General features: G+C 52.7%; 10 protein-coding genes across 10 annotated transcripts; 5 read left to right on the forward strand and 5 right to left on the reverse strand.

Annotated features, from left to right (window-relative positions):
* Nucleotides 1–74: 74 nt before the first annotated feature.
* On the reverse strand, nucleotides 75–3,396 carry BO82DRAFT_349586 (BOD1/SHG1 domain-containing protein). The gene is made up of 2 exons (XM_025633907.1): nucleotides 2,971–3,396; nucleotides 75–2,888 (listed from the first exon to the last, which is right to left on the reverse strand). The coding sequence occupies exons 1-2, from the start codon at nucleotides 3,235–3,237 to the stop codon at nucleotides 441–443; spliced, it is 2,715 nt and encodes a 904-aa protein (XP_025497251.1). The 5' UTR covers nucleotides 3,238–3,396; the 3' UTR covers nucleotides 75–440.
* Nucleotides 3,397–3,771: 375 nt separating this feature from the next.
* On the forward strand, nucleotides 3,772–4,185 carry BO82DRAFT_396988 (putative NADH-ubiquinone oxidoreductase 14 kDa subunit; the record flags this gene model as incomplete). Its single annotated transcript, XM_025638884.1, has 2 exons — nucleotides 3,772–3,805; nucleotides 3,932–4,185. The coding sequence occupies 2 exons, from the start codon at nucleotides 3,772–3,774 to the stop codon at nucleotides 4,183–4,185; spliced, it is 288 nt and encodes a 95-aa protein (XP_025497252.1).
* A 241-nt stretch (nucleotides 4,186–4,426) lies between these two features.
* On the reverse strand, nucleotides 4,427–4,727 carry BO82DRAFT_1796 (uncharacterized protein). Its single transcript, XM_025630413.1, has one exon. The coding sequence runs from the start codon at nucleotides 4,628–4,630 to the stop codon at nucleotides 4,466–4,468; it is 165 nt and encodes a 54-aa protein (XP_025497253.1). The 5' UTR covers nucleotides 4,631–4,727; the 3' UTR covers nucleotides 4,427–4,465.
* On the reverse strand, nucleotides 4,461–6,437 carry BO82DRAFT_427859 (cation efflux family protein family). The gene is made up of 2 exons (XM_025640393.1): nucleotides 5,962–6,437; nucleotides 4,461–5,894 (listed from the first exon to the last, which is right to left on the reverse strand). Exons 1-2 carry the CDS (start codon nucleotides 6,274–6,276, stop codon nucleotides 4,824–4,826), a joined length of 1,386 nt encoding a protein of 461 aa, XP_025497254.1. The 5' UTR covers nucleotides 6,277–6,437; the 3' UTR covers nucleotides 4,461–4,823.
* Nucleotides 6,438–6,595: 158 nt separating this feature from the next.
* Nucleotides 6,596–9,255, forward strand: dscA (ubiquitin-protein ligase dscA). Its single transcript, XM_025633908.1, has one exon. It carries the CDS (start codon nucleotides 7,047–7,049, stop codon nucleotides 9,159–9,161), a length of 2,115 nt encoding a protein of 704 aa, XP_025497255.1. The 5' UTR covers nucleotides 6,596–7,046; the 3' UTR covers nucleotides 9,162–9,255.
* A 20-nt stretch (nucleotides 9,256–9,275) lies between these two features.
* BO82DRAFT_349590 (glycine decarboxylase subunit H) lies at nucleotides 9,276–10,556 on the reverse strand. The gene is made up of 3 exons (XM_025633909.1): nucleotides 10,306–10,556; nucleotides 10,112–10,174; nucleotides 9,276–9,954 (listed from the first exon to the last, which is right to left on the reverse strand). Exons 1-3 carry the CDS (start codon nucleotides 10,442–10,444, stop codon nucleotides 9,632–9,634), a joined length of 525 nt encoding a protein of 174 aa, XP_025497256.1. The 5' UTR covers nucleotides 10,445–10,556; the 3' UTR covers nucleotides 9,276–9,631.
* Nucleotides 10,557–10,764: 208 nt separating this feature from the next.
* On the forward strand, nucleotides 10,765–11,644 carry BO82DRAFT_299149 (mitochondrial 37S ribosomal protein bS6m). The gene is made up of 3 exons (XM_025632012.1): nucleotides 10,765–10,876; nucleotides 10,931–10,962; nucleotides 11,070–11,644. The coding sequence occupies exons 1-3, from the start codon at nucleotides 10,853–10,855 to the stop codon at nucleotides 11,377–11,379; spliced, it is 366 nt and encodes a 121-aa protein (XP_025497257.1). The 5' UTR covers nucleotides 10,765–10,852; the 3' UTR covers nucleotides 11,380–11,644.
* A 457-nt stretch (nucleotides 11,645–12,101) lies between these two features.
* Nucleotides 12,102–13,597, forward strand: BO82DRAFT_299152 (acyl-CoA thioesterase). Its single transcript, XM_025632013.1, has 2 exons — nucleotides 12,102–12,550; nucleotides 12,613–13,597. The coding sequence occupies exons 1-2, from the start codon at nucleotides 12,311–12,313 to the stop codon at nucleotides 13,528–13,530; spliced, it is 1,158 nt and encodes a 385-aa protein (XP_025497258.1). The 5' UTR covers nucleotides 12,102–12,310; the 3' UTR covers nucleotides 13,531–13,597.
* A 3,455-nt stretch (nucleotides 13,598–17,052) lies between these two features.
* Nucleotides 17,053–18,471, reverse strand: BO82DRAFT_1986 (thermolysin metallopeptidase). The gene is made up of 2 exons (XM_025630578.1): nucleotides 18,217–18,471; nucleotides 17,053–18,108 (listed from the first exon to the last, which is right to left on the reverse strand). The coding sequence occupies exons 1-2, from the start codon at nucleotides 18,398–18,400 to the stop codon at nucleotides 17,177–17,179; spliced, it is 1,116 nt and encodes a 371-aa protein (XP_025497259.1). The 5' UTR covers nucleotides 18,401–18,471; the 3' UTR covers nucleotides 17,053–17,176.
* Nucleotides 18,472–19,892: 1,421 nt separating this feature from the next.
* Nucleotides 19,893–20,941, forward strand: BO82DRAFT_1989 (uncharacterized protein). The gene has a single exon (XM_025630583.1). It carries the CDS (start codon nucleotides 20,176–20,178, stop codon nucleotides 20,914–20,916), a length of 741 nt encoding a protein of 246 aa, XP_025497260.1. The 5' UTR covers nucleotides 19,893–20,175; the 3' UTR covers nucleotides 20,917–20,941.
* The last annotated feature ends 597 nt before the right edge of the window (nucleotides 20,942–21,538 follow it).

The following is a 21,538-nucleotide window of genomic DNA, read 5'->3' on the forward strand; positions in this document are numbered from 1 at the left end:
CTCCTCTTGTACTTATGTACCTTAGCATTGCAGAGCTTGGGCTTTTCACTTCCTGACCCTTGCTCAAGGTTGCATCATTTAGCCATGTGATTTGAAACATAGTTTCATTTCTCACCAAACGGAGTTCTGCCTTCCCCTCATCTCCCCCCCCTATCATGAAATCAATCCTGAATCAGTAAAGAATAAGGTACCTCCCGCATGGCCCGGTAATAGGTAGTTCAAAGACAATGCAAACGCTTGTTTACCCTGCAATCCCATATTAAACCCAAACCAACCCAACCCAAGCCTCTGGTTCTTGTGATTACCCTTCCGACCCTAAGCCATCCTATCAACGCCAACCCATGCAAAGGTGTAAGATTTCCCACGTAGAATACAAGGTATAGTTACAATGGAAGGCGGGAGATCCACCCTTCCGATTCCAGAGACAGCAGGGATCTATCTCACCGGTTGCGGCTGGAACTCAGCCGCCTGGGTCCCTGCGGGGGAGGAAGAGAAACAGAAGCGGGAGGAGGGCCCAGAGGAGGCTGCAACGGCCGACGGTCGTCCGTCTCTCGATCTGGTTTGCGGGGAGTAGTCGCCGCTGTGCCTGGTGCTGTTGCGGATGCTGATGCTGACGCTCCTGCTGGTGCAGCTGGTGTGGATTCGGTCGTCTCCGACGGCCTCCGCTGTTGCTCGGCGCTTCCACCGCCAGGGATGTAGCGATCGATCTCCACGAAGCGCGGACGATCCTCGCGCTCGCGCTCCTTCTCAGTCGACCGTTCGGGGGACCTCACGCGGCGCCGCGGAGACCGGCTGCGGTTGCTGGTCGGGGGCACATAGCGGTCGATGTCGAGGGTGCTGGGGGAGCGGCGACGGCTGCGTGAGCGGCGGGCGCGGGATCGGGAGCGTCGGCGGGAGGAGACGGACACCCGGGCGGACTTCTCGTCCTCGCGCGGCGGGCGGTCTCGCTGGCGTTCGGGATCGCGTCCGCGGCCGTGGTGGTCGGTGGTGGTCGTCGTGATAGGGTTGCTGGTCGCGGCGGTGGAATTAGGGTTTATGGGGGGTTTAGTTGTGGTGGTAGGGGTGGCGGTGGCGGTGGGATTGCCGTCGCGGTCACGCTCTCGATCCCGATCCCGATGTCTGTCTTGCTCACGCTCACGATCACGATCACGATCACGGTTGCGGTCTCGATCGCGATCGCGATCTCGATCTCTTTCTCGATCTCGATCACGGTCTCGGGCGTCTCTGGTGTCTCTGGTGTCTCTGGTTTCCCTTGTGTCCCTCTTCTCTCTGTTGTCCCTGTCCCTGTCCCTGTCGCGATCGCGATCTCGATCTCGATCGCGATCCCGATTTCTGTGCAAAGACCGCGAGCGGGATCGAGATCTATACCGTGGACGAGAACGTGATCGAGAGTAGTAGCTGTGTCGTCGGCGGTAATCGTCGCGATCGCGAGCTCTATCCCTGTCTCTCTCTCTCTCTCGATCCCTATCACGGTCCCTGTCTCGATCTCTGTCTCTGCGATCCCGTTCTCTTTCCCGGCTGCGATCTCGACGATAGTCGTGATCACGATTCCTGTCCCGATCCCGATCTCTCTCGGAGCTTTTCTCGCGGTATCGTGGCCGCTCTGCAACCTGATCTCGATCTCGATCACGATCGCGATCGCGATCGCGATCAGAGGTTCGAACGGTCGAACGGCTTCGGCTGCGACGACTGGGCCGGTAGCTACGGTCACCGTACCGATTGTCACGATAGTCGCGAGGAGGCGCTCGGTCATCGGAGTCGCGCCCGCGAGACATACTCGACACATCCTGCGACGGGTTCCGGCGGTCATCTTCGACCCGGGGCGGAACTCCCCTCCTTCTTGAGCGGCTGCGGCTCTCGTTACGTCGTCGTGGCCGTACGCGGTCATCTACTGAGCCGCGCCGTTTCACTGCCTCTCCTTCGGTAGGGATACTTCCCGCGCGGGTGGGTGTATTCGAGTATCTCGAGTCGGGTGCTTTGGGGGCCTTTGGCGGTGGTTTGAGCCCGTTTTCGATCGCTTCGGCTTCCTCGAAATCGAACTCGGGCTTCTGTCGGGCTTTCGCGGCGAGCTCCTCTCCCTCCTTCAACAGCATTTGTAGCGCAGCCTCTTCCAGGGACTTCTCGTCAACAGGTGCTGGAGGCGGCACAGGGGCCGGTGTAGGTTCCTTGGGTGTCGGCGATTTCTCTTTCCGAGTCTCACGGAGACGGGGAGAATGGCCTCGTTCGGAGCGGTAGCCCGGGGAGCGATCACGGAAGCGAAAACGATCTCGATCTCGGTCGCGGTCTGAGTCCCGGTCTCTGGTTCGACTGCGATCCCGCCAATCGCGGAATCGCTCGCGCTCTTCCCGACGGCGGCGTTCGAATCGTTCCTGGCGCTCCTTCTCTCGCTGTTCGTCTAGCTTGCGCTGCTCTTCTCGGCGCTGCTCCTCGCGCTCCCTGCGCCTGGCCCGCTCCTCTTCCTCTTTCTGGCGTTCGAGCTCGCGTCGCTTGCGGTCCTCTTCCGCCTTCTTGCGCGCTTCCTCCTCCTCCGCTTCCTTCTCCTTCCGCAAGGCTTCCTGGTAAGCTCTCTCGCGCTCATCGCGCTTAGCCTGTACGTAGTTTGCATAGTCCTCCTCAGTCTTATTACCTGCCTCCTCTTCCTCGGCAGCAGCCTCCACGCCGATTTCATCGCGGCGGATCTCCCGTACAGAATCCAGAATCATCTGTAAATGATTCGAAGCAAGCGCATCCAGCGATCTCTCTACCGTCTTGTAGACGTCACTCCGATCGACCGCACCCTCGATAAGAGTCGCAGCCTTTCCGCGCTCTCGCGACAACAATCCAGGTTCGCGATCAATCTCCGCTTCGGCAAGTTCGGCGAGGAGGTTCGTAAATTCCACTTTGCCTTCCTACATGAGCGCGCACAGAAGACGCGGAATTAGCCAAACAGAAATAACTCCATCACTGAGGACAAGAGAGCAAAAAACGCACCCCTTCCTCAAATTCCGCCCATATCTTCTTGCGCACATTGTCAAAACCACCTCTTTTCTTGAACGCATGTAGCAGATGCTCGATGGCGGCGTGTTGCGTAGCGGTCAAGGGCAATTCATCGGTTTTGAACTTCTTGCGCTGCAAGCTGTCAATGTCCAGCGGTCGCTTCACACCCGCGGCGGCGGCGGGGGCGGCGGCGGCATCATCATTACCAGCAGCAGCAGCTGGACCCAACACATCTGCCGTCTCCTCTAATGGACCGGCCATCGCGGAGAATCGGCTGGGTATCAGATGCGCGCACAGCTGAGACGGAACTCAAATTGGATAGCAGGAGGTCGACACGTGTTTGAATAAAAAAGTCCCTGAGTTCAAAAGAGGACAGACCATCAACAAGACGTGGGAAAGAAGATAATCAAAAAAAAAAAAGTTGCGCTCGCATGGAGCGGGCGCGTATTGTTTAAAGTGAAGGGCCGGAACCTCTTGTTTCTCTCTCTCTCTCTTCCCCGAGCGGAAAGAACAGCAATCGGATAAATTCCTTCCCCGATTATCCGCACCCCGATTGGGAACTGCGGCCCCGTGATTCGACGCAACAACTGAACCTCCGTCGTGAATCCCGGCGTGCCTCTCTCTCAGTATCCGTTGGATAAAGTCAGTTCCAGTCGCAACGTCACCGAGCGCTGTCCCCCCTTCCCCCTCTGTGTGCCGGAAAGTTCTACGCCCTAATCCGCGCAGATACAATTCTTCAAACCGGCCATTCCGAAATACCATCCTCCCACTCCTCACATCTACCTCTCGCAAATCATGGTTCACAAAGTCCTCTTCTGGGGTGGTTTCGGTATGTTATTCCACGCAGAACAATCTTGAAAGCCCCAATTGGCACACCAACTACCTCTAGCCATCGTGTCTTTATCCCAGCTCTCTCGAATTGTCGATTGACTGTTTCTCCCCCCCAAAAATGCAGGCATCGCCGTCCGCCTCTGGCAACTCGGCATCGAAATGCGGCCCATCCTCGCCCGCGAATCCCTCTGGGTCTACCCGCTCTTCGCCGGCGTCGGCGGCAGCTTCGGCTACTGGCTGCAGGGTGTCGAGGAGCGCCAGCTCCGCATACTCGCACAGCGCCGCGAGCAGATCCTCGAGAAGCGCCGGCGGAGGGATGATCGCGAGAACGGCACGTTGAACCGGGTCGAGGAGAGTGTTTTGGCCGCTGCTGCTTGAGCGGTTGGCCCGGGGGAGTTCCTGCAAGAAAGAATTCGAAAAAAGCAAAGAAAGATGATGGACTGCTTTCCTGTGTGGGTTGGGGAGGGATCATGTGAGGGGTTGTGTTGTGTGTATATCTGGATTGGGTTCTTTATGCGCGTGTGTGGTGTCTTCTCTTTTATCGTGCTATAAATTTTATGCTTTTTATATTCATGTCTGTCGTTTACAGCCTGGGGGACGGGATTGGGGTTGAGGGGTGTAGGGGTTCTGTGATTGCGGCGGGGGAATGGGGTCATGGTCATGGGCTGATGGTGTAGGTGACGTGTAGTATGGGGAGTTTTAGATGGCGAGCGTTCGCGGGGGAGGCAGGAAGTGGTCGTATCGTTTGATGTGAGGGGTGCAGGTTGGGGAAGGTGTGACCTATTCTATATCTATGGTCATCTGCGCTGTATAGTAGATTCATTGCCCGGATTGAAGAGAAGAGGTTCCATGCACTGTTAAGTCTTTCAGCAAGGGAGCTCTGGGTTCATTTTGTCCCAGTGTGCCCATACTTATGCTTATCCCTAGTATATAGACCAAACCGAAAATGGTTGAATTTTCAGTAGAGAAAACAAATTATGTCCAGTCCACAATATACATCATATCAATTACACATATCACGCCTTCTCAACCGCAAACTGCAACGACACCTCCCATTTCTGTCCTCCAGTCCCGTACCCCCCACCCAGCCGATTCTTGATCAGACTGGTGATCCGCTCACGCAGCCGCGCCAGATTCTCCTCCGGGCCCGACACACGAAGCTTCAGATTCGCCATGCACAGGCCGTAGTGCACTTGCCAGAATCTGGCATCGTCGACCCCACGCACACAGGGATCCGTCTCGATGTCGCGCATCACATCGGTAACACCCTGGCCCGAGTACGACATCAGCAGCATCGACCCTAGAGTCTTGACCAGGCGCACGCCGATGACGCACATCGAGATGGAGATGGTGCCGGACAGAAGCACATCGAGCCATTTGTACAGCTTGATGGAGACGAGCGGCAGCAGCAACAGGAGAGACGAGCAGGAGAGCGTCAGGAAGTGGGAAGGGTTGCTGAGAACCGACGGCAGCGATTCGATATACCCAAACCGCATCGCCTTGCCGATGCGGCCGTGGTTCTTGAGGCCAATCGCCGAGACGAGCGTAGACACGATGGCGAGCAGCGCCGTGAAATCCACTCGTCCCAGCGACACGCGTTCGTGCACGTGGGAGTGGTGCGGCTCGTGGCCGGCGGACTCGAGGAAATGCTGCAGATTGTGCGAGATCAGGTCCATGCCCATGAAGAGCAGGAGCACGCACATGGCGAACCCGGCGAGTACCTCGGCTCGTTCGAGCCCGAATGGATGGCGCACGCTGGATCGCTTCCACACCTCGAAATTGCCTAGGATATCCACCGCGACGCAGAGGAGAGCCCCGATGGAGTCGAATAAGATCAGATGCGACAACGCCGTCATAGCTAGCGAGCCATGCGCGCTCCACAAAGTATACGCCGCGACGGACATATGACATAGGCTCCACCAGAAACGGGTCGTCTGGTCCTTAGACATGCTCGATCGGTATTCCTTGAACGTGGGAATAGGTAGCGAGTTCGGCAATGCTAGCGGGGCCCGAGGTGGTGGCTCGAGGAAGATCTGATGCGATATACTACTGTGCTTGTACTTATGTCCGCGCCGCTGTCCGATGTTCTATTTAATATAGGCAGGGCAATCAGGACCATGAATCATACTGTCTACTGTATTGTGGAAGACTCACAGACTTGACAACGGGGCTCTTGGCCATAGTGGTTGTCTGGAAATTGAAGGGGCCGGCGGACGAGACATTGTCGGTCTGATCGCCTAGGGATCGAGCACTGGCTGGACTGAGGTTGAAGGCAGCCCGCGTCGGGCTCAGGCGAGTGGGATCATTGATATCTAATGTACTCCTGGAGGGAGTAAAGGTATCCCTCAATGGGGATAGCGAGTCCTTGTCGTAAAGGGTCGAGGATGGCTCAAATGCGCTGGTAGGGCCGTCATCCGCGGGCGGAGTCGGGGTACGCGGAGGAATAGGGATGGGGAGATTCGACGCCATCACGACAGTCGCTGAAGAATGGGGCGCCGGCGCCAATCGATGTGAAGGGATACGCAGGTCACTTCGTAGGCAGCGTTACACCGACCGGAACTCAATGGAAGGGAAAAAAACACGGCGCAACCGCGAAGAGGGATGAAAACCAAGCTTCCAGGGAAGCAGGGAGGCTGACAATTGGGAAGGGGAAGAATGTCGCCCGGCGGTTGTGAAGCTGGGCGGAAAAGGCGGGGGGGAAAACGGGGCGGGCCTCAGGCCTCGACTCACTCAGCGCATCATCGACTTCCGCCCGCTTCCCCATTTCATCATCTTCCTATCTTCCATCATCGTTATCATTATCCGTTGTTTGGTTCCTCAAGAGCTTAATGACCAGCTCTAAATGAGTGTCGCTTGTTCTGGCCATAGATTGGCAATGCGACACAAAATAACCTGAATATTTCTATTGATCTTCAGGAGTTCCCCCCTCCAACTCCGATGCCTACATCCCCTTGGCATCTATGGATCACCGCGGCTCCTTTTTCTTCTTTTTGTTCGTCATCTATCTTCTCCTGAGCTCGCAGTCTCGTTCGCCCTTGGTATCTCAAGATGGGGAGCACCAGCGGGAACTGCAAAGGGAGCGGAATGCCCTTCGCCTCTTGAATGAGACTCGGTATGGAGATTTTGACCCGGGAGCCGACAAATGGTTGCCTTTTCCAGGCGTCCGCAAGAACGACAGTTATGCCTGGGACCTTCTCCCCGAGGTTCAGGACAGAGCTCGGTCTCAGCTGCGGTCTGTCATGACTGAGGCAGGCCTCCGACCTCCCAAGTCCCTCGCAGTGTCTGACGCACTTACGAATCTCAACCTAACGCAACTCTCGCTGCCGGTCTACCGCAATGCGACAGGGAAGCTGCGCGGCGAATGGGTGCGCCGCAAGCAGGACAAGCCACACCCTCCGCTCAACAAGACTGCTATTATTCAAGAAAACGAGTATTTTACGCATGAGTTCAGCCAAAACGTCACTGGCAACAGTGGCACTTTCTACCTGGATGTACGCGAAGGAGGTGGACAGGAGCTTCGGTCGTCCTTGGGTCATGTCCGAGAGATCCGGGCCACGCTAGCTGTGGAAAGTGGTGACTTCTGGGGCAACACCTGGTATCTCTCACTCATTGGTATACATTTTCCAGAGACTGGCGGTATCATTCTGAGCACAACTAGCGAGAAATTCGGGGGCCTCCTCACGTTGCCGCATCTTAGTCTCTCATCTGATGCATACAATCTCACTCATGAGCTTCTCATCAAATCACTATCAGATACCATTTCTGAGAAGCAGAATAGGCCTCCTACCCTTTTCCCCTGGTCCTCCTTGGCGGGTAGTGAGCATATGGAGTTTCCTGCGCCGAGATGTGAACACATCGTTTACCTGCAACAGCACCCACTCGCAATCCATGGCTACCTAGCAGATAAGGCAGTGATTGAGCAGATAGAGCAGGAGCTGAGATATCCCATTGGGGCACCGATTCCTTCACCTCCTTTGATGGTCATGTCAGCCGTGGTGTTCTCTCCTGATTGCGGTTACATCCTAGAAACCAAGGGCGCGCCCGAATTCCCACCCACGGAGACATTGTATCTGTCAGGTCCAAAGATAGAGGAATTCGCAAAGTACTCAGCTCGCATGATCTTTGTTATGTCGGCCGTCTCCGTTGCTCAAATCGCCTTGCTATTAAGGCAAGTGAAGGAGGCCTCGACGCCTTCCACTCGGAGTCGTATCAGCTTCTACACGATGGCCCTCATGGCCTTCGGGGATTCTTTTGTCCTCGTCTTCATTCTTCTGGAATTATACCCGGTGGTATCGTTTCTGGTCATGACGACTGCATCCTTCCTCACCTTCCTTTCAGTCAGTTACATCGGAATGAAGTTCATGATGGAAATCTATGCCATCCAAGCTCCAGAACGACGGGAGCAGGAGCGGCGGGTCCCCGCAAACGCCCGTCCAGCAAATCTGCCACTTCCTGCGACGGCTGCCCAGGTCAGGGACTCGGGCGCAACCCCGGTCATACTGCCTCCGGATCAGGATGCTCCAGCTGATGAAGATGTGCCAGCAGCCAACCGTGACACTGCACAGACAGCGCGGGACGCTCGAAGTGATTTGGGAACTATGTATGCACGGTTTTACTTCATCCTCTTTGTGATGCTTATCATATCTATCTGGGCATTCCTTTGGCCGAACCGACTCGGAGCTATTTATGCTCGAGTACTCGGGTTCATTTATCTTTCTTTCTGGACGCCTCAGATCTATCGCAACGTCATGCGCAACTGCCGCAAAGCACTGCGATGGGATTTTGTGGTCGGCCAGAGCTGCCTCCGACTATTTCCGTTTCTCTACTTCCTTACCGCCCGGGGCAACGTGCTTTTCATCCGACCCGATGCGACGACGGCCCTCTCTCTGATCGGCTGGGTCTGGATCCAAGTCTGGATCCTAGCTAGCCAGGACATCCTCGGTCCGCGCTTCTTCGTTCCCCGCGGATGGGCACCCCCTGCGTACGACTACCACCCGACCCTGCGCGACAATACCGGGTCGGGCGACGATCTGGAGTCCGGAGGTGTGCTCCCAATCGGGGCGCTGCGGGCCGACGAACGCGAATACCCCAGCGAATCGAAGGACGACGACAAACATCGCTCGAGAGACCGAAAGAAGGCGGTGTTCGACTGCGCCATCTGTATGCAGGAGATCGAGGTGCCCGTGCTCACGTCCGGTGGGGCGGGCATGGCCGACGGAGCGTCGAGCATCCTCAGCCGGCGCACGTACATGGTCACGCCCTGCCGGCATATTTTCCACAGTACTTGTCTGGAGAGCTGGATGCGGCTCCGACTTCAGTGTCCAATTTGCCGCGAATCCATTCCCCCGGTGTAGACCATGTATGTTAGCGTCCGCAGCATTTGTGTCGATAGCCACGTATTATAGACGCCCCGACAGTGTTAACAATACGGACTAGCTTATGCTTAGAGCTATAGTTTTGATACAGTAAACTCTTTTGATTTGATACATGCTGTAAACCCCTGGTTGAATGTTGAATACAAGGTCCAAACCATTGAAGACCAAGCAACCACGCTAGGGCCAATTCCTTCCATCAACAACCCTTTAACCCAGCCAGACCATTGTTCCCAAGAAAACTGACCGAAGCCGGACCAAATCAACCCACCGCGCATCATCATCATCATCATCTATAAACCCAAATCATCATCGCATCCCACAGACGCAACATTATCCCAAACATAAACCCGTCCAATAAGAAACCTTGCGCAAGCATGAAGCACTTTAAATAAAGAGAAAAAAGAAAAAGAGTAACCCCCTAGAACCCATCACATTCTGATGCAGCAAAACTAGTGATCCTCCGCCTCAATGTGCGCCTTGTAGGCCGCCTCATCCAGCAAAGAGTCCAACTCGGCGGGATCGGCGACCTCGATCTCGGCGATCCAGGCTTCGGCCTCGGGGCTCTCGTTGATGAACTTGGCCTTGTCGTCGAGGATGGCGTTGCCGCGCACCACGGTGCCGGAGGCGGGCGAGAGCACGTCCGAGGCGGACTTGACGGACTCGACGGCGCCGACGGGCTCGCCGGCGCTCACCTCCAGCCCCTCGGAGGGGAGCTCGACGAAGACGACGTCGCCCAGGGAGTGGGCGGCGTAGGCGGTGATGCCGATTTTGGCTGTGGGAGGAAGTGGATTGTTAGCTAGGTGTTAGGGGGGGGGGTTGGTTGAGGAGGGGGAGGGAGGAAGGCAAGGGGGGGAGCAGAAGGACAGAGGAGATGAGGACTATGAGGGTCGCCTTGTGCTCAAGGAGGGGACAGGGGAGGGTAGACTCACCCGTCTTGCCGTTATCAGCCAGCTCGATCCATTCGTGGGACTCGGTATACTTCTTCAGTTGCCCTGTATGGGTTGAGGAGGTCAGCCACCACGATTCTTCGTGATATTTTATTTTTCTTGTGGAATAATGATGACCAGATCATGCGAGGGCTTCTACACCCCCAAAATCCAACCATCGGAGGGACAATGCGTACAGAATGGGCTCTGGGAGAAGCTCCGGACACTTCCCCGCGGGAAACTGACGGGGGTCGCCCTGCGGACGGCGGAGAGGGGGAGCTTCTGCGCCAGGAAGCGCGAGGCGACGGGGCGGAAAGAACTGGCGAGGGCAGACATTGTGGGTGGCAATTGAGATGGTAGGAGCAGCGAGAAGCGTGGTGAAGCAAGTGGGAGGGAGTCAGGAAGAAGAGCAAGAGTTGGGTTGTGTGGGGGAAGAGGGAGGGAAAAGAGGTTAAATAGTAAAGGGTAGGAAAGAGTAGGAAAGCTAATGACGGAGATGACGAGCGCTTCCCGGAGCTAGTCTAGTCTGGTCTGATACTGTCTTGATACTGGACTGATAACGGACTCGGGCTGCCAAGCCGATTAACTGATAAGCAAAAAGCATTGCGGGCGGCGGCCCGGAAAAATCTGGTTCCCTTTCCCTGTTGAGATGTTCCCGGGCTTGTTGTCTACTCTCCGCTTGTCCCTTTCGTTGATCAGTCGCCCATCCAGAATAAATTGCCTCTATACGGATTGATCGCCGCCATGTTGTACGAGCTGATTGCAGTTGTATGTGTCTTTCATTCTCGCAGGAATCGAGAGTCGTGGCTAACATCACACCAGGTCCGCCCCGGCAGCCTCCACGAGGTCCGCGAGTACGTACCGACTCGACTCCTTTCCCTACACTTTCCTAATACCAGACTTATATCTCAATGACATTGTCCATACGCTCTTTTTTGCTCCGACACTAATTCACAGGCAGTATCGCCCGTAATGCCGGTGTCCAGGTCCTGCGCGCCGGCGGTGTAATCCGCGGCTACACCAACTGGGGCACCTTCACCCTGCCCCGGCCTACCACCAAGCACCAGGCCCGCTACCACGAAGGCCACCACTTCATTATGCGCTTCGACTCCTCGGGAGCCGTGCAGCAAGCCGTTCAGCGCACCCTCGGTCTCGATCCCCGTATGATCCGCTTCTCCGTGGTGAAGCTGGGCGACAAGCTGGAGGAGATCAAGGACGTGGAGGGCAAGGTGGACTGGAACAAATACCGCCCGCTCACCGACTCCATCTGAGCGACGGAGTGAGATGGTCATTTTTGCACTTGTTATTGATGTTCGCGACGAGAAACAAAAGAGCCGGGTGATCTTCCATTGGGGTGCCCGCGTGGCGCAACGCGTCTAGATCGTTATTGTATCATATTTGGGATGGGTGTTCTTTTTCTTTTTGCTTTGTGTCTTTGTTGTATATCATATCAGCATCGTTGGCGCATATACCTGAACTGGCAGATTTTTGGCCAATACCGATGGCGAGATCAATTCATCTGAGTTTGCTGTGGGCTACAACTACTCTCTTCTTATGGAGGAAAACTTGACATTTGGGCTGGTCGTGAGCGAAGGTGCGTCGAGTGCAAGGCTAATTGATATCAGTCGGTGGTTTGAGCGGCACTGCCAGTTCGTTTGGCGGGCTGTCTCCGGGCTGCAGGAGGGGACGATCGGTAGATGGATCAGCCTCAACAGAATGTAAGAGGCATGACCCTTAGAGTGAACACAGCGAGATCTGGACTTGCGAATCATATGTAAAAAATCCGGAGTAGGCAGTGTAGATTGGCCGCAGATCATCCCGCGTGCAAAGCGCAACGGCATCTTCAGCCGAGGTTAGCTCCGACATGCGTCGGTTATGATGCAGTCCAGGAACGGAATACGCTTAATTAGCCTCAACAATAGCAGATCCCCCTCCTCAACCTTCTTTGTCCAGATTGTCCCTATCTTGTTCAAGCCAAAATCCTCAGAAGTAACACATCACATGCACATATTTCGGGTTTAGACCGCCGTCACCTCCCATCCGCACCCACCGTAACCCTCGAATCTACAGGGATCAGGGATTCGTCTCTGAGATTATACATACCGACCATTACGAGCATCAAGCACAGCGATATAAGCAGCATTTTATTCTTCACTTCTGACTTGATTCTTCAACATCAAACATAGACAGAACGAATTCAAAATGCTGGAACTATCCTACACCGAAAGCCCCTCCTCCTTCGCGGAGCTCATATCTCTCCGCCGCCTGCCCGTGGACGAGAGCCGAATACCCTCCTCGAACAGTCCGGAACATATCGAACGCTTCCAATCTCTGGCACCACCCTACCCACCGGGCGAAGCAGGTCGCGCATTCGGCGGCCACGTCTACGCCCAATCGGCCTACGCCGCCTCACAGACCGTTGACAAAGGCTTCCTCATCCATGTATGTCTTCCACCGAACCTTTCCTATCCCCAACTTCATATCACCCACTAACCAAATCAAAGAACGTAACCGGCACCTTCATCCTCCCGGGCCGATTAGACATCCCCTACGAATACACGGTGCGCCACCTCCGCGACGGCAAAAGCTACTGCACGCGCGCCGTCGACGCCCGCCAGGCCAACCAGATCTGCTTCTCGGGCTTGGTCTCGTTCAAACGCGCCGAACAGCCCGCCGCCGCGCCGTTCGCGCACCAGCCCGTCAGCCCACAGAAGCGCTACGCCGCGCTTCTCGCCGGCAAGAAACCCCACGACTTTGCGATCCAGCCCGGCGTCGACGCGGACTTCTACATCGAGTACTGGCGCGAGCAGTGGGAGAAGCACGGCATCCCGGAACGGGAATTCCCTGGCTTGGAGGCGCGGAATGTGGATATGCGGACGGTCAACCGGAGAGAGGAGGTGAGGCGGCAGCCGGATCGGTATCGGCAGTTGACGTTCTATAAGCTGAAGGGGTCGCCGGGGGATCAGCCTGGTTCTGATTCCGAAGGGGTGGGCGCTGGGTTGGCCCTGAAGGCGAATGGGGCGGTGAAAGAGCTGAGGCGCAGGGAGACGGAAGGCGAGTTTGATAATCTGTATGCGTGTGCGCATATGTATGCGGCGGATAAGAATTCGTTGCTGCTGATCCCGCGCGCGCTGGGGATGAAGGTGTGGGATGCGCTGGCGAGTCTGACGCTGACGGTTGTGTTTCATGAGCTGGGCGAGGCGGTGCGGATGGTTGATTGGGATGCTGGGGCAGAGGCAGAGGCTAAGGAGGAGGGTGGATTGTCCAAGAAGTGGTTTATTCAGGAGGGCTGGACGCCTAGGTCCGGGGATAGTCGCGCGATCCATGAGAGCTGGTTGTGGTCGCCAGAAGGGAGGTTAATGGCGACGAGCTATCAGGATGGTATGTTGAAGGTGACCCGGGCTGATAGGGAGAAGTTGTGAGGATGAGGTGTTGGGTTCATGGCAGGTTGCATGGCACTGGTATAGATCTATTCGCTTGATGCTCTGCATTTCGGTGCTTTGCATTTTATCGTGCCGCGGTATATATAGTTGGTGTGAGTTACACCTAAGCATTTTTCGAGTCACTTTGTACTAGTCTGCTTAATGGTACCAATTCTTTTAATTCAGTATGACTTCCACTGGTTGAATATCATTCAAAGGTCTTGCTTCAGGCATAAACAATAAATCAGAATACGTGCCTTGATAGGACTTTTATACCTGCTTCAATCGCGTTCCCGGTTCAAGAAAAAAGTTCAGTGCGAGAAAAAAGTAACGAGCTTCTTGATTGTTCAACCTGCTGAAGCAAACAGGTAGATATTGATAAAGGAGGACGATGGAGTGATTCTAGTTTATAGACCAACCTACCTGGTATGGGTGCCAGTTGACGGATTTACCGGCTATACAACCTCAACCATGTATTTTTTCGATGCTACATCACCAGAAATAGGTACAGTAGCTGCTAAACCCCACTATTCGAGTTATAAATGACTGTATTCGAGTCCTACAATGCGCCTGTGCTCCCCGTCATCCGAACTTATAAGCAATCAGACCTGAGCCATGCCCGGTTTCGACCTATCAAATTCACTTTCTAGTCAAGGGGTGAGATTCTTAGTTTGGACTGATGCTTATTGCCGCTATATCCGACATCTCTCTGCGCCCAACATAAAATGATGTATGATAAGCAACAGAACAAAGCCCCCAATGTAATAATATGAGCCATCCTTCTGCTTATATAGCAAGCCCAGCCATTCACTCCCGCATACTACGATGCCCCGCTCTATACTACCTTACCACTGCAATGACCACAAGTTGCTCCAAGCTCCAAGCTAACCCGCTGCCATCTTGATCACACCCCCCCCCCCCCAAATTGAATCTACTCCGCAAACAATCAAACAGGCACCTGCATCATGAAAATTATCCTCATCGAAGCGACCGGCTTCGTCGGCCAAGAGGACTTCACCCAGTGCCTAGCTCACCCCTCAATCACCTCGATCCTCATCCTGTCGCGTCCGAACTATAAAATAACCCCATGCATCCCAAGCTCCATGTCCACCGCATGTAAGACCAGGACTTAATCTCCTACTCCGACCCACAGCTCGCCGCCTTGCTCCGCGGCGTCGCCACGTGTATCTGAACGCTAGGCGTGCTGCCCTCGCGCGCGGCGGTGGACGAAGAGGCCTTCCGGCGGGTGACGCTGGAGTATACTCGCCAGGCTGCCAAGTCAATCAACGAGAGCTTTACTGCTTCTTTGACCCGGGGCGGAGCAAGAAGAGGGCCTTTATGCAGCCGGTTCAAGATTCCGATTCGTATACTTCAGCGGCGGGATGGCCGAGCGCGATCAGACGAAGTCTTAGTGGGTGATAACCGGGTATCGTCGGTTGAGGGTATATCTCTTACCCCCCCCCAAGGTTCTTGGTATTGTGTAAACAGAAACATTGATGAAGAGACGCTAGGGCCAAGCTGAGAATATCTTCGTGGAGTATGCAGCCGAGCACCCTGCCTCGTTTGAGTCGTATATCATGCGGCCGGGCATGGTGCTTAGTCGGTAGGTGACACTGGTCGATCGGGTTCGGAGTCTGGCGCCCTCTGTACTGGCGCGGGCGGCGGTCGATATCACTCTTCAGGGGCATGCGGAGAAGATCTGGGAAAATGCCCGTATTGCGGGGTCGGAGGGTGTTGGTGGGCAAGAGAGTTCATCTTTTTCAGTGGTCGTGTCGATCGCAATGGTAGACTGAAAGGCCCATTTGCAAGCTCTGTTTTCCAGACAACCACAACACTTACACTTAATTTTTATACCCAAGATATAGATAGGGACAGGTATGTCTATACATAGTCAGGTCTAGAAGTCTCGAATATTCTTATACTTATGTTGAACTTTGTTTTACCTGTACCTGCAAGACCAAAAGGATAAAGTTACAAGCCCTAAAGCTAATCTATCATCAAGGAGATAACTTAAGCTTTGTGTTGGAGCTCTTCGTGGCCGCATGCAGCCATGCACCGATGAATGGTTCGTGGTTCGTGTCGAACCCACCGAAACCAAACTTTGATTATGCTTGATTATGCCATAAAATGCAATATCTCGACTTGAATCGTGACGAACTCATGTTGCCCTTTTGTAGAGGACTATTCTGTCACCGTTGGGACCTGGGAGTGTGTGCCGTTTCTTTCTGGGCACTGCCCATTATAGAACATAGGCGTCGCATAAGCCTAGAACTTTGGACATGGAGTATTTCTAGCAGTACCATGTAAACTGTGACATTCCGAGTCCAGCTACCGCGATGTACCTCTCCCGCGACTTGAATCCGCTATTGACCAGTAAGAATCGAGAGAGACCTCTAATATTGTGGCTGAACCAGCTCCGTCATATTACCGTCTCTGGGTTAGAACTTAGATGGTAGGATTGACGGATCACCCAAGGGGTCTCGTATCCGTGTTCTCAACTCCATCCAGCTGACACCTGCGTTCGCTTTTGGGTATTTCTGTCACCAGTGACTGCGATGGTCAAAGAGTTAAATCGTTACCTCCTCGATATCCCCGATAACCAGGAACTCCATTACAGGATAGCTGGTAGGCATAGAGTATTGGCAACCATAGACCCACTGACTCAGCCTCAAGAATGTTACTTCCTTGTTACACTTGATACTGCTATTTGTCGCGCACCTTAGAATTGAAGGACCGATATCCCTGCTCTGTCAATATGCAGGCTTCGATGAACCTCGTGGTACATTAAAACAAGACAGGCTGCTACATATGAATCGACCGCGGGCAACTTGTATGTAATTTTATCTATATTAGTACCTCTTACCGAGTATTGTCTTGAAGCATCTTTGGAGCACAACTGTTCCAATCTTGCGTCAGCCATCGATTGCCTGACGTGCAATATTTATCAAAGCGTTTGCCAGGCTATCTAGTTCATTGACAATAGCGGCCTTGCAGCGCTTCAGACATCTGTCAACTATCGAGAATTATCATGGTGCAGAGCTTAATGGATGAGTGTCACTCAACAATCTCTGGCATAGGGCCTAGCTAGCATGTATTTTTTAGTAGCTGTGGATTCTCTGGTTACTTTAGGTTAGAACTAAATTCGAAAATTATACTATACTCAAAAATGAACTTTGATGGTAGGATAAAAAGACCATGATACGAGATAATATACTCTTGTTTTTACCTTCACAATATAAGCTTTCCTTACTCACTCGTGTATGATGCAGTTGATTTCAGCTATGCCTCAAAAGTTCTTTGTCCACGGATAAAAACCTGGCCCAGCACGCGGATAGGCTATTATAGCCGCTGAACAAGCTATCCACGCCACGAAGGAACAATTGAAACCACACAAGATATCAGCTCGTATCACCCTCAGCAGTGTGGCGAGTGCCATTTTCAGCATCAATTTCTCATTCAGAGCTGACGTACTATGCGAGGAACTTGGCACAGAGTCGGAAGTTTGGATCCAGAAGGAAAATCGAGCCTATCAATTTGTGAAGATGGAAGTTTGGCAAACTTGCTAAAGCTACTAGTAAACAGGAATGACAGACTTTTGTATAAAGGCAGAGCCGACGAGCACAGCAGTCCACCGCCTTCTGAATTCTCATCTTAACTCGTTCCTTCCCCCAGAAGAAGCAGAGAATGGATATCCAACAAGAACCCAAGCTTCCCTGACGTCATCCACATGATTTTCAGCATGTTTCATAGTCAGATCGGCGAAACCCTTGAATGTCGCCGTACCATCGGAAGGAATTTCACGACTGCGCAGTGCATTGTACCAGATCCGACCAGCCCCTTCCCACGCGTATCCTCCAATCAAGGTAGCGGCAAGATAGAAAGCGCGGTTCGGGATGCCGGAATTGATGTGAACACCGCCGTAATCCTCGCTGAACTTGAGATTCTTGTAATCCCTCCAATGGGCAGGTTGACGGTCATCCCCGACTCGAGGATCTTTATAAGCCAGTCCGGGGTTTTTCATATCGCGGAGAGCCCTGCCATTTACCCCCGCCGCCCAGATTCCCTCTCCAATAAGCCAGTCAGACTGGTCAACAGTCTTGGGTGGGCCTTCACCCCACTGCTTCACCATAATACCAAAGACGTCTGCCAGATGCTCATTGAGAGCACCACTCTGGAAACTATACGGAAGTTGATTGGTATACTCCACCACCCCATGGCTGAACTCGTGGCCGATGACATCAAGCTCGTCTGTGAATCCGTTGAAGATCACGCCGTCTCCGTCACCAAAAACAAAGGCTCGCCCGTCAAAGAAGGCGTTCAATAATTCCCCGGAATGGACGAAGCCATCCAGCTTAAAGCCTCGATTGTCAATGGAATCTTGCTCGAAGAACCTGAAGAAGAAGTCATAGGCCTTCCCAAGGCCAACATAGCACTCATTGGCATTATTGGTGGGATCCTTCTCCAAGGCGAGAAGCTCGTCACCTTCTCTGAGCAGAACGACGTTTCTCAGAGGAGGATCGGCGCGTGAGTTTTGTGCATCGTAGACCGTACGGTTTAACCGGCCGCCACGTTCCACCGCTAGTCGATGTTCAGTACTATGTGCAAGTGTGTGACGGGCTGCATCGCGTTGTTCTTCTGTCGGGGCATTGCGAGCTAGTTGTTCAAGGATAAAAGGTGGAACAATACCTTGGGGGGCTTGTTGCCGCCTCAGAGGCGCGACACTCTCCCTGTGGGCTTCTCGGATACTTTGAATCTGTTGTGTTCTTCCGATCGTTGTTTGGCAGCGGGTGATAACGTTCTGTGGCGCCGATCCCCTTTCAACAATGGTTTTCAAGACATATTCTGGTATAATGCCACACAAAGGAGCCATGTTCACGGCCTGGTGATATGTGGGTAGAAGGAGAGGCAGTAGAGTAAGAATAGTCCAATTGCTGATTGTTGAGAACCTTTCTAATGGTTTTTCTTTACCTAGACGATCACCACTTAAATATCAAGCCATGCATATCAAAATCGCATGCCGTATCCTAGCCATCTGACCGTTCTCTTTACGTCACTGCGAGAGTCCTTCCATACAATAAACAATCCAGATGATGCGCTTTCATTGTCTATTAGTATTATACGAAGTGACTTCGCTCTTCACGAGATCTATTTGTGATGGATATCGGGTCTGCTTGGGCTGGGCTTTCTTGGCTTCTGTTTGGACTGTTCTAGATTCTACAGATTTAGCAATTATAACATTCCCCCAAGTTTTTGACCGCCACTTACCGATCATTATTACATGCACAGACTGGTTTGCGCCTGCGCGGCTTTCTGCATCTGGCGTGGTATGAATATTGAAACCATGTGGGGGTAACCGGTGACACTTCACGGCCTTGGTTGCACAACAGGTCTGGCTGTTACAGCATCATATGCCGTGGATGGCTAATTGAAAGAGCAAAGCACTCAATCTTAATAAGCTCGAAACAAATTAAGTGGAAAAGAGATTATGATACTGTTCATGGAACATCACACCCTTAATTGGATTTTCTGACCACAGCCTAGAGGGGCTCGAACAGGGTCTACGTAGAATTGCGTGATACAGTTAAGCCTTCTGTTCTCAGACGCTTGCGTTCGAAGATGATGAGTATTGTGAAGAACCATCAAGGTGAATTCGAATACGAGCAGATTGAAGTGAGAATTGAGGTTTCTATGGACTGTGGAACCTTGTCGAGTTGTTTGGGAATGCAGCTCTAAAAAGCTGAGGTGATTGTGTCATGTTACATAGGGTCATGTGGATAGAATAGGCTGTCGTGCGAAATTCCGCAAGCGGGTGATTTCCCCGGAGGGTCCCTGACGTGGATGCGTAAAGTTTGAATGTTCTTTGTAGTGGAATGAAAGAATATACGATCTGGCTGTAATTGCAGCGCGCGATCGCCGAAATAATAATATGGCGTAATCAATTGCTGGAGATGAAATGAGGCATACACTTCCATACTGCTTAATCCGCATTTCATGTACAGAGAGCTTAAGTAGAAAGGCATCGTACGGTATTCTAAGGTATGGTTGTCATCGCTTCTGGATGTCGGGGCCATGTAGCCCGCTGGTCGTAACCGACGGCCCTCGATTATAACTTGGCAAGAACTGGACAGTCGATCCCAGGCTTGGAACTTTATCTGGTCCTCAGCTTCGCTAGTCATACGAGGAAAACGAGTATGGCACCAATCAGGTAAAATTATCTCCGATGCTATTGCTGTTTGCGGTTTGGTAAGCAGGTTCGGTCCGCATGACAGATCGACTCGAGCTGCTTGAAAGAATTAGAACTCAATATCATTCTAGGCACAGTTACGACACGGGCCCTAGTCATATATTCCTTCGCGTTCTATTGATAGTATCCGTGATCTCTCGATATTAACTTAGTAGGCCACGGGTTCGAGCTCGTATTTGGCTTCAGATCCCCCTCAGCTCAGGTGAAAGCGGTTGACTTCGCTACCGAAAGAACATCGGTTCTAGACCAAAAGCATAACCCTGATAAAGGCGCACCTCTACCTTATATCCCGATTCAAAAATTTAGAGCAGTCATCAACATGGTAGAATAAGTTACTGGGAATATATATCACGATAGCGAAGATAGTATAAGTTTCGCCGCCCTGCCGGAAAGTGCCACAAATGGATTCCGAAATCGAGGTGCGACTCTTGCTCGACCCCAAAAAGGTCCTCACTCCCGACTCCAAGCTTAAGAGCTCCGTCCAGTCAGACTTGGGGCTGAAGAAAGAGCCGCGGAAGCTCAATGTCCAGTTTCTCGACAAGACCAGCCTCGAGCTCTACAATGCTGGCTGGAGCGCCCGCATTCGCTATACAGAGGGGGGTCCCGCCTTCGAGCTGACTTACAAGAAGCGGTATGCTATCGCGAGTGAGCAGCAAATCGATGCTACCCTGAATGAGGCAAGCAATCAGGGTTTTGAATTTGGCGCAAACGGCAGATGGGAGGCGCAGATTGAATGGGGTTATGAGAGCTTTACCTTGTCGATTAGCTACAAGATACAAGAGGACGGCACGGCGCTACCAAAGGAAGCAGAATCGCGCCAGATTTTGATCGAAAATGCGCCATTAGAGTTCGACAACTGGAATTCTGACAGGTGGGGTACTCGCACATTAGGAGATTCTCGCATCTTCGGTCCCGTTCCTGTCAAACGCTATGTTGGCTCGTGGGAAGGGATGCGGCTGTATCTTGAGGTATGGCCCATCCGGGACCGCGCAGGCCGTGATATCGTCGAGGCTTCATTCAAGACGGAGAGTCGCGAAACAGCGTCGAAAAAGAAGATTAAGTTAATGGAATTGCTGCAGAGTGCAAATTGCTTTCTTGCTGAAGACTCGGCCAAGACTCAACTTATCATGGAGAACTATTGATGTGGACATATGACTGAATTCAGCGGCGATTCATAACTATATTTGCAACAACAGCAGAATTTAGTCTTTCCAATTGCCAAAGGGAAACTGTTGAACCGTTTATTGTGTTATTCTTAAATCTGTCACAGATTCACTAACAGAACCCCTCAACTTGTACACGTATGCAATTATCAAAATGCGTTAACCTGATATGGATTTGAAGTGATGTTTCTGAAAATGAACTTCAGGAATCTTGCTTCAAGTGTTGTGGTGCTTATTAAATCATTCTTGAAGGCCATGTCTTAAGACATTTGACGCTATAGTGAGGTTAACGGTTCCACGTTCAAATCATTCTTCCTTTTCAAACTATTGTAAAGAATGTAAGTGAACACACAAGCACTCTAGACGTTACGTGATGCCCAGGAGCGTTTTCCCTTCTCTATTGCCCGGAATAGTGATTCTACTATAAAACAGCCTCGCCCGAGAAGGAACCAGTGAAACAAGCCACTTTTTCAGAACGCCCCAGCTTCAAAATATCTAATAATCACGGTCCATTCTAGAGAACACGGGGAGGCGACGGTTCTTTGTAGACAGAAGGCGAAGAGTCGTTCGTGCAGTAACGAAAGCCACAGAGGAAAGCGAA

Source organism: Aspergillus uvarum (assembly GCF_003184745.1).
Source record: "Aspergillus uvarum CBS 121591 unplaced genomic scaffold BO82scaffold_1, whole genome shotgun sequence".
Lineage (NCBI taxonomy): Eukaryota > Fungi > Ascomycota > Eurotiomycetes > Eurotiales > Aspergillaceae > Aspergillus > Aspergillus uvarum.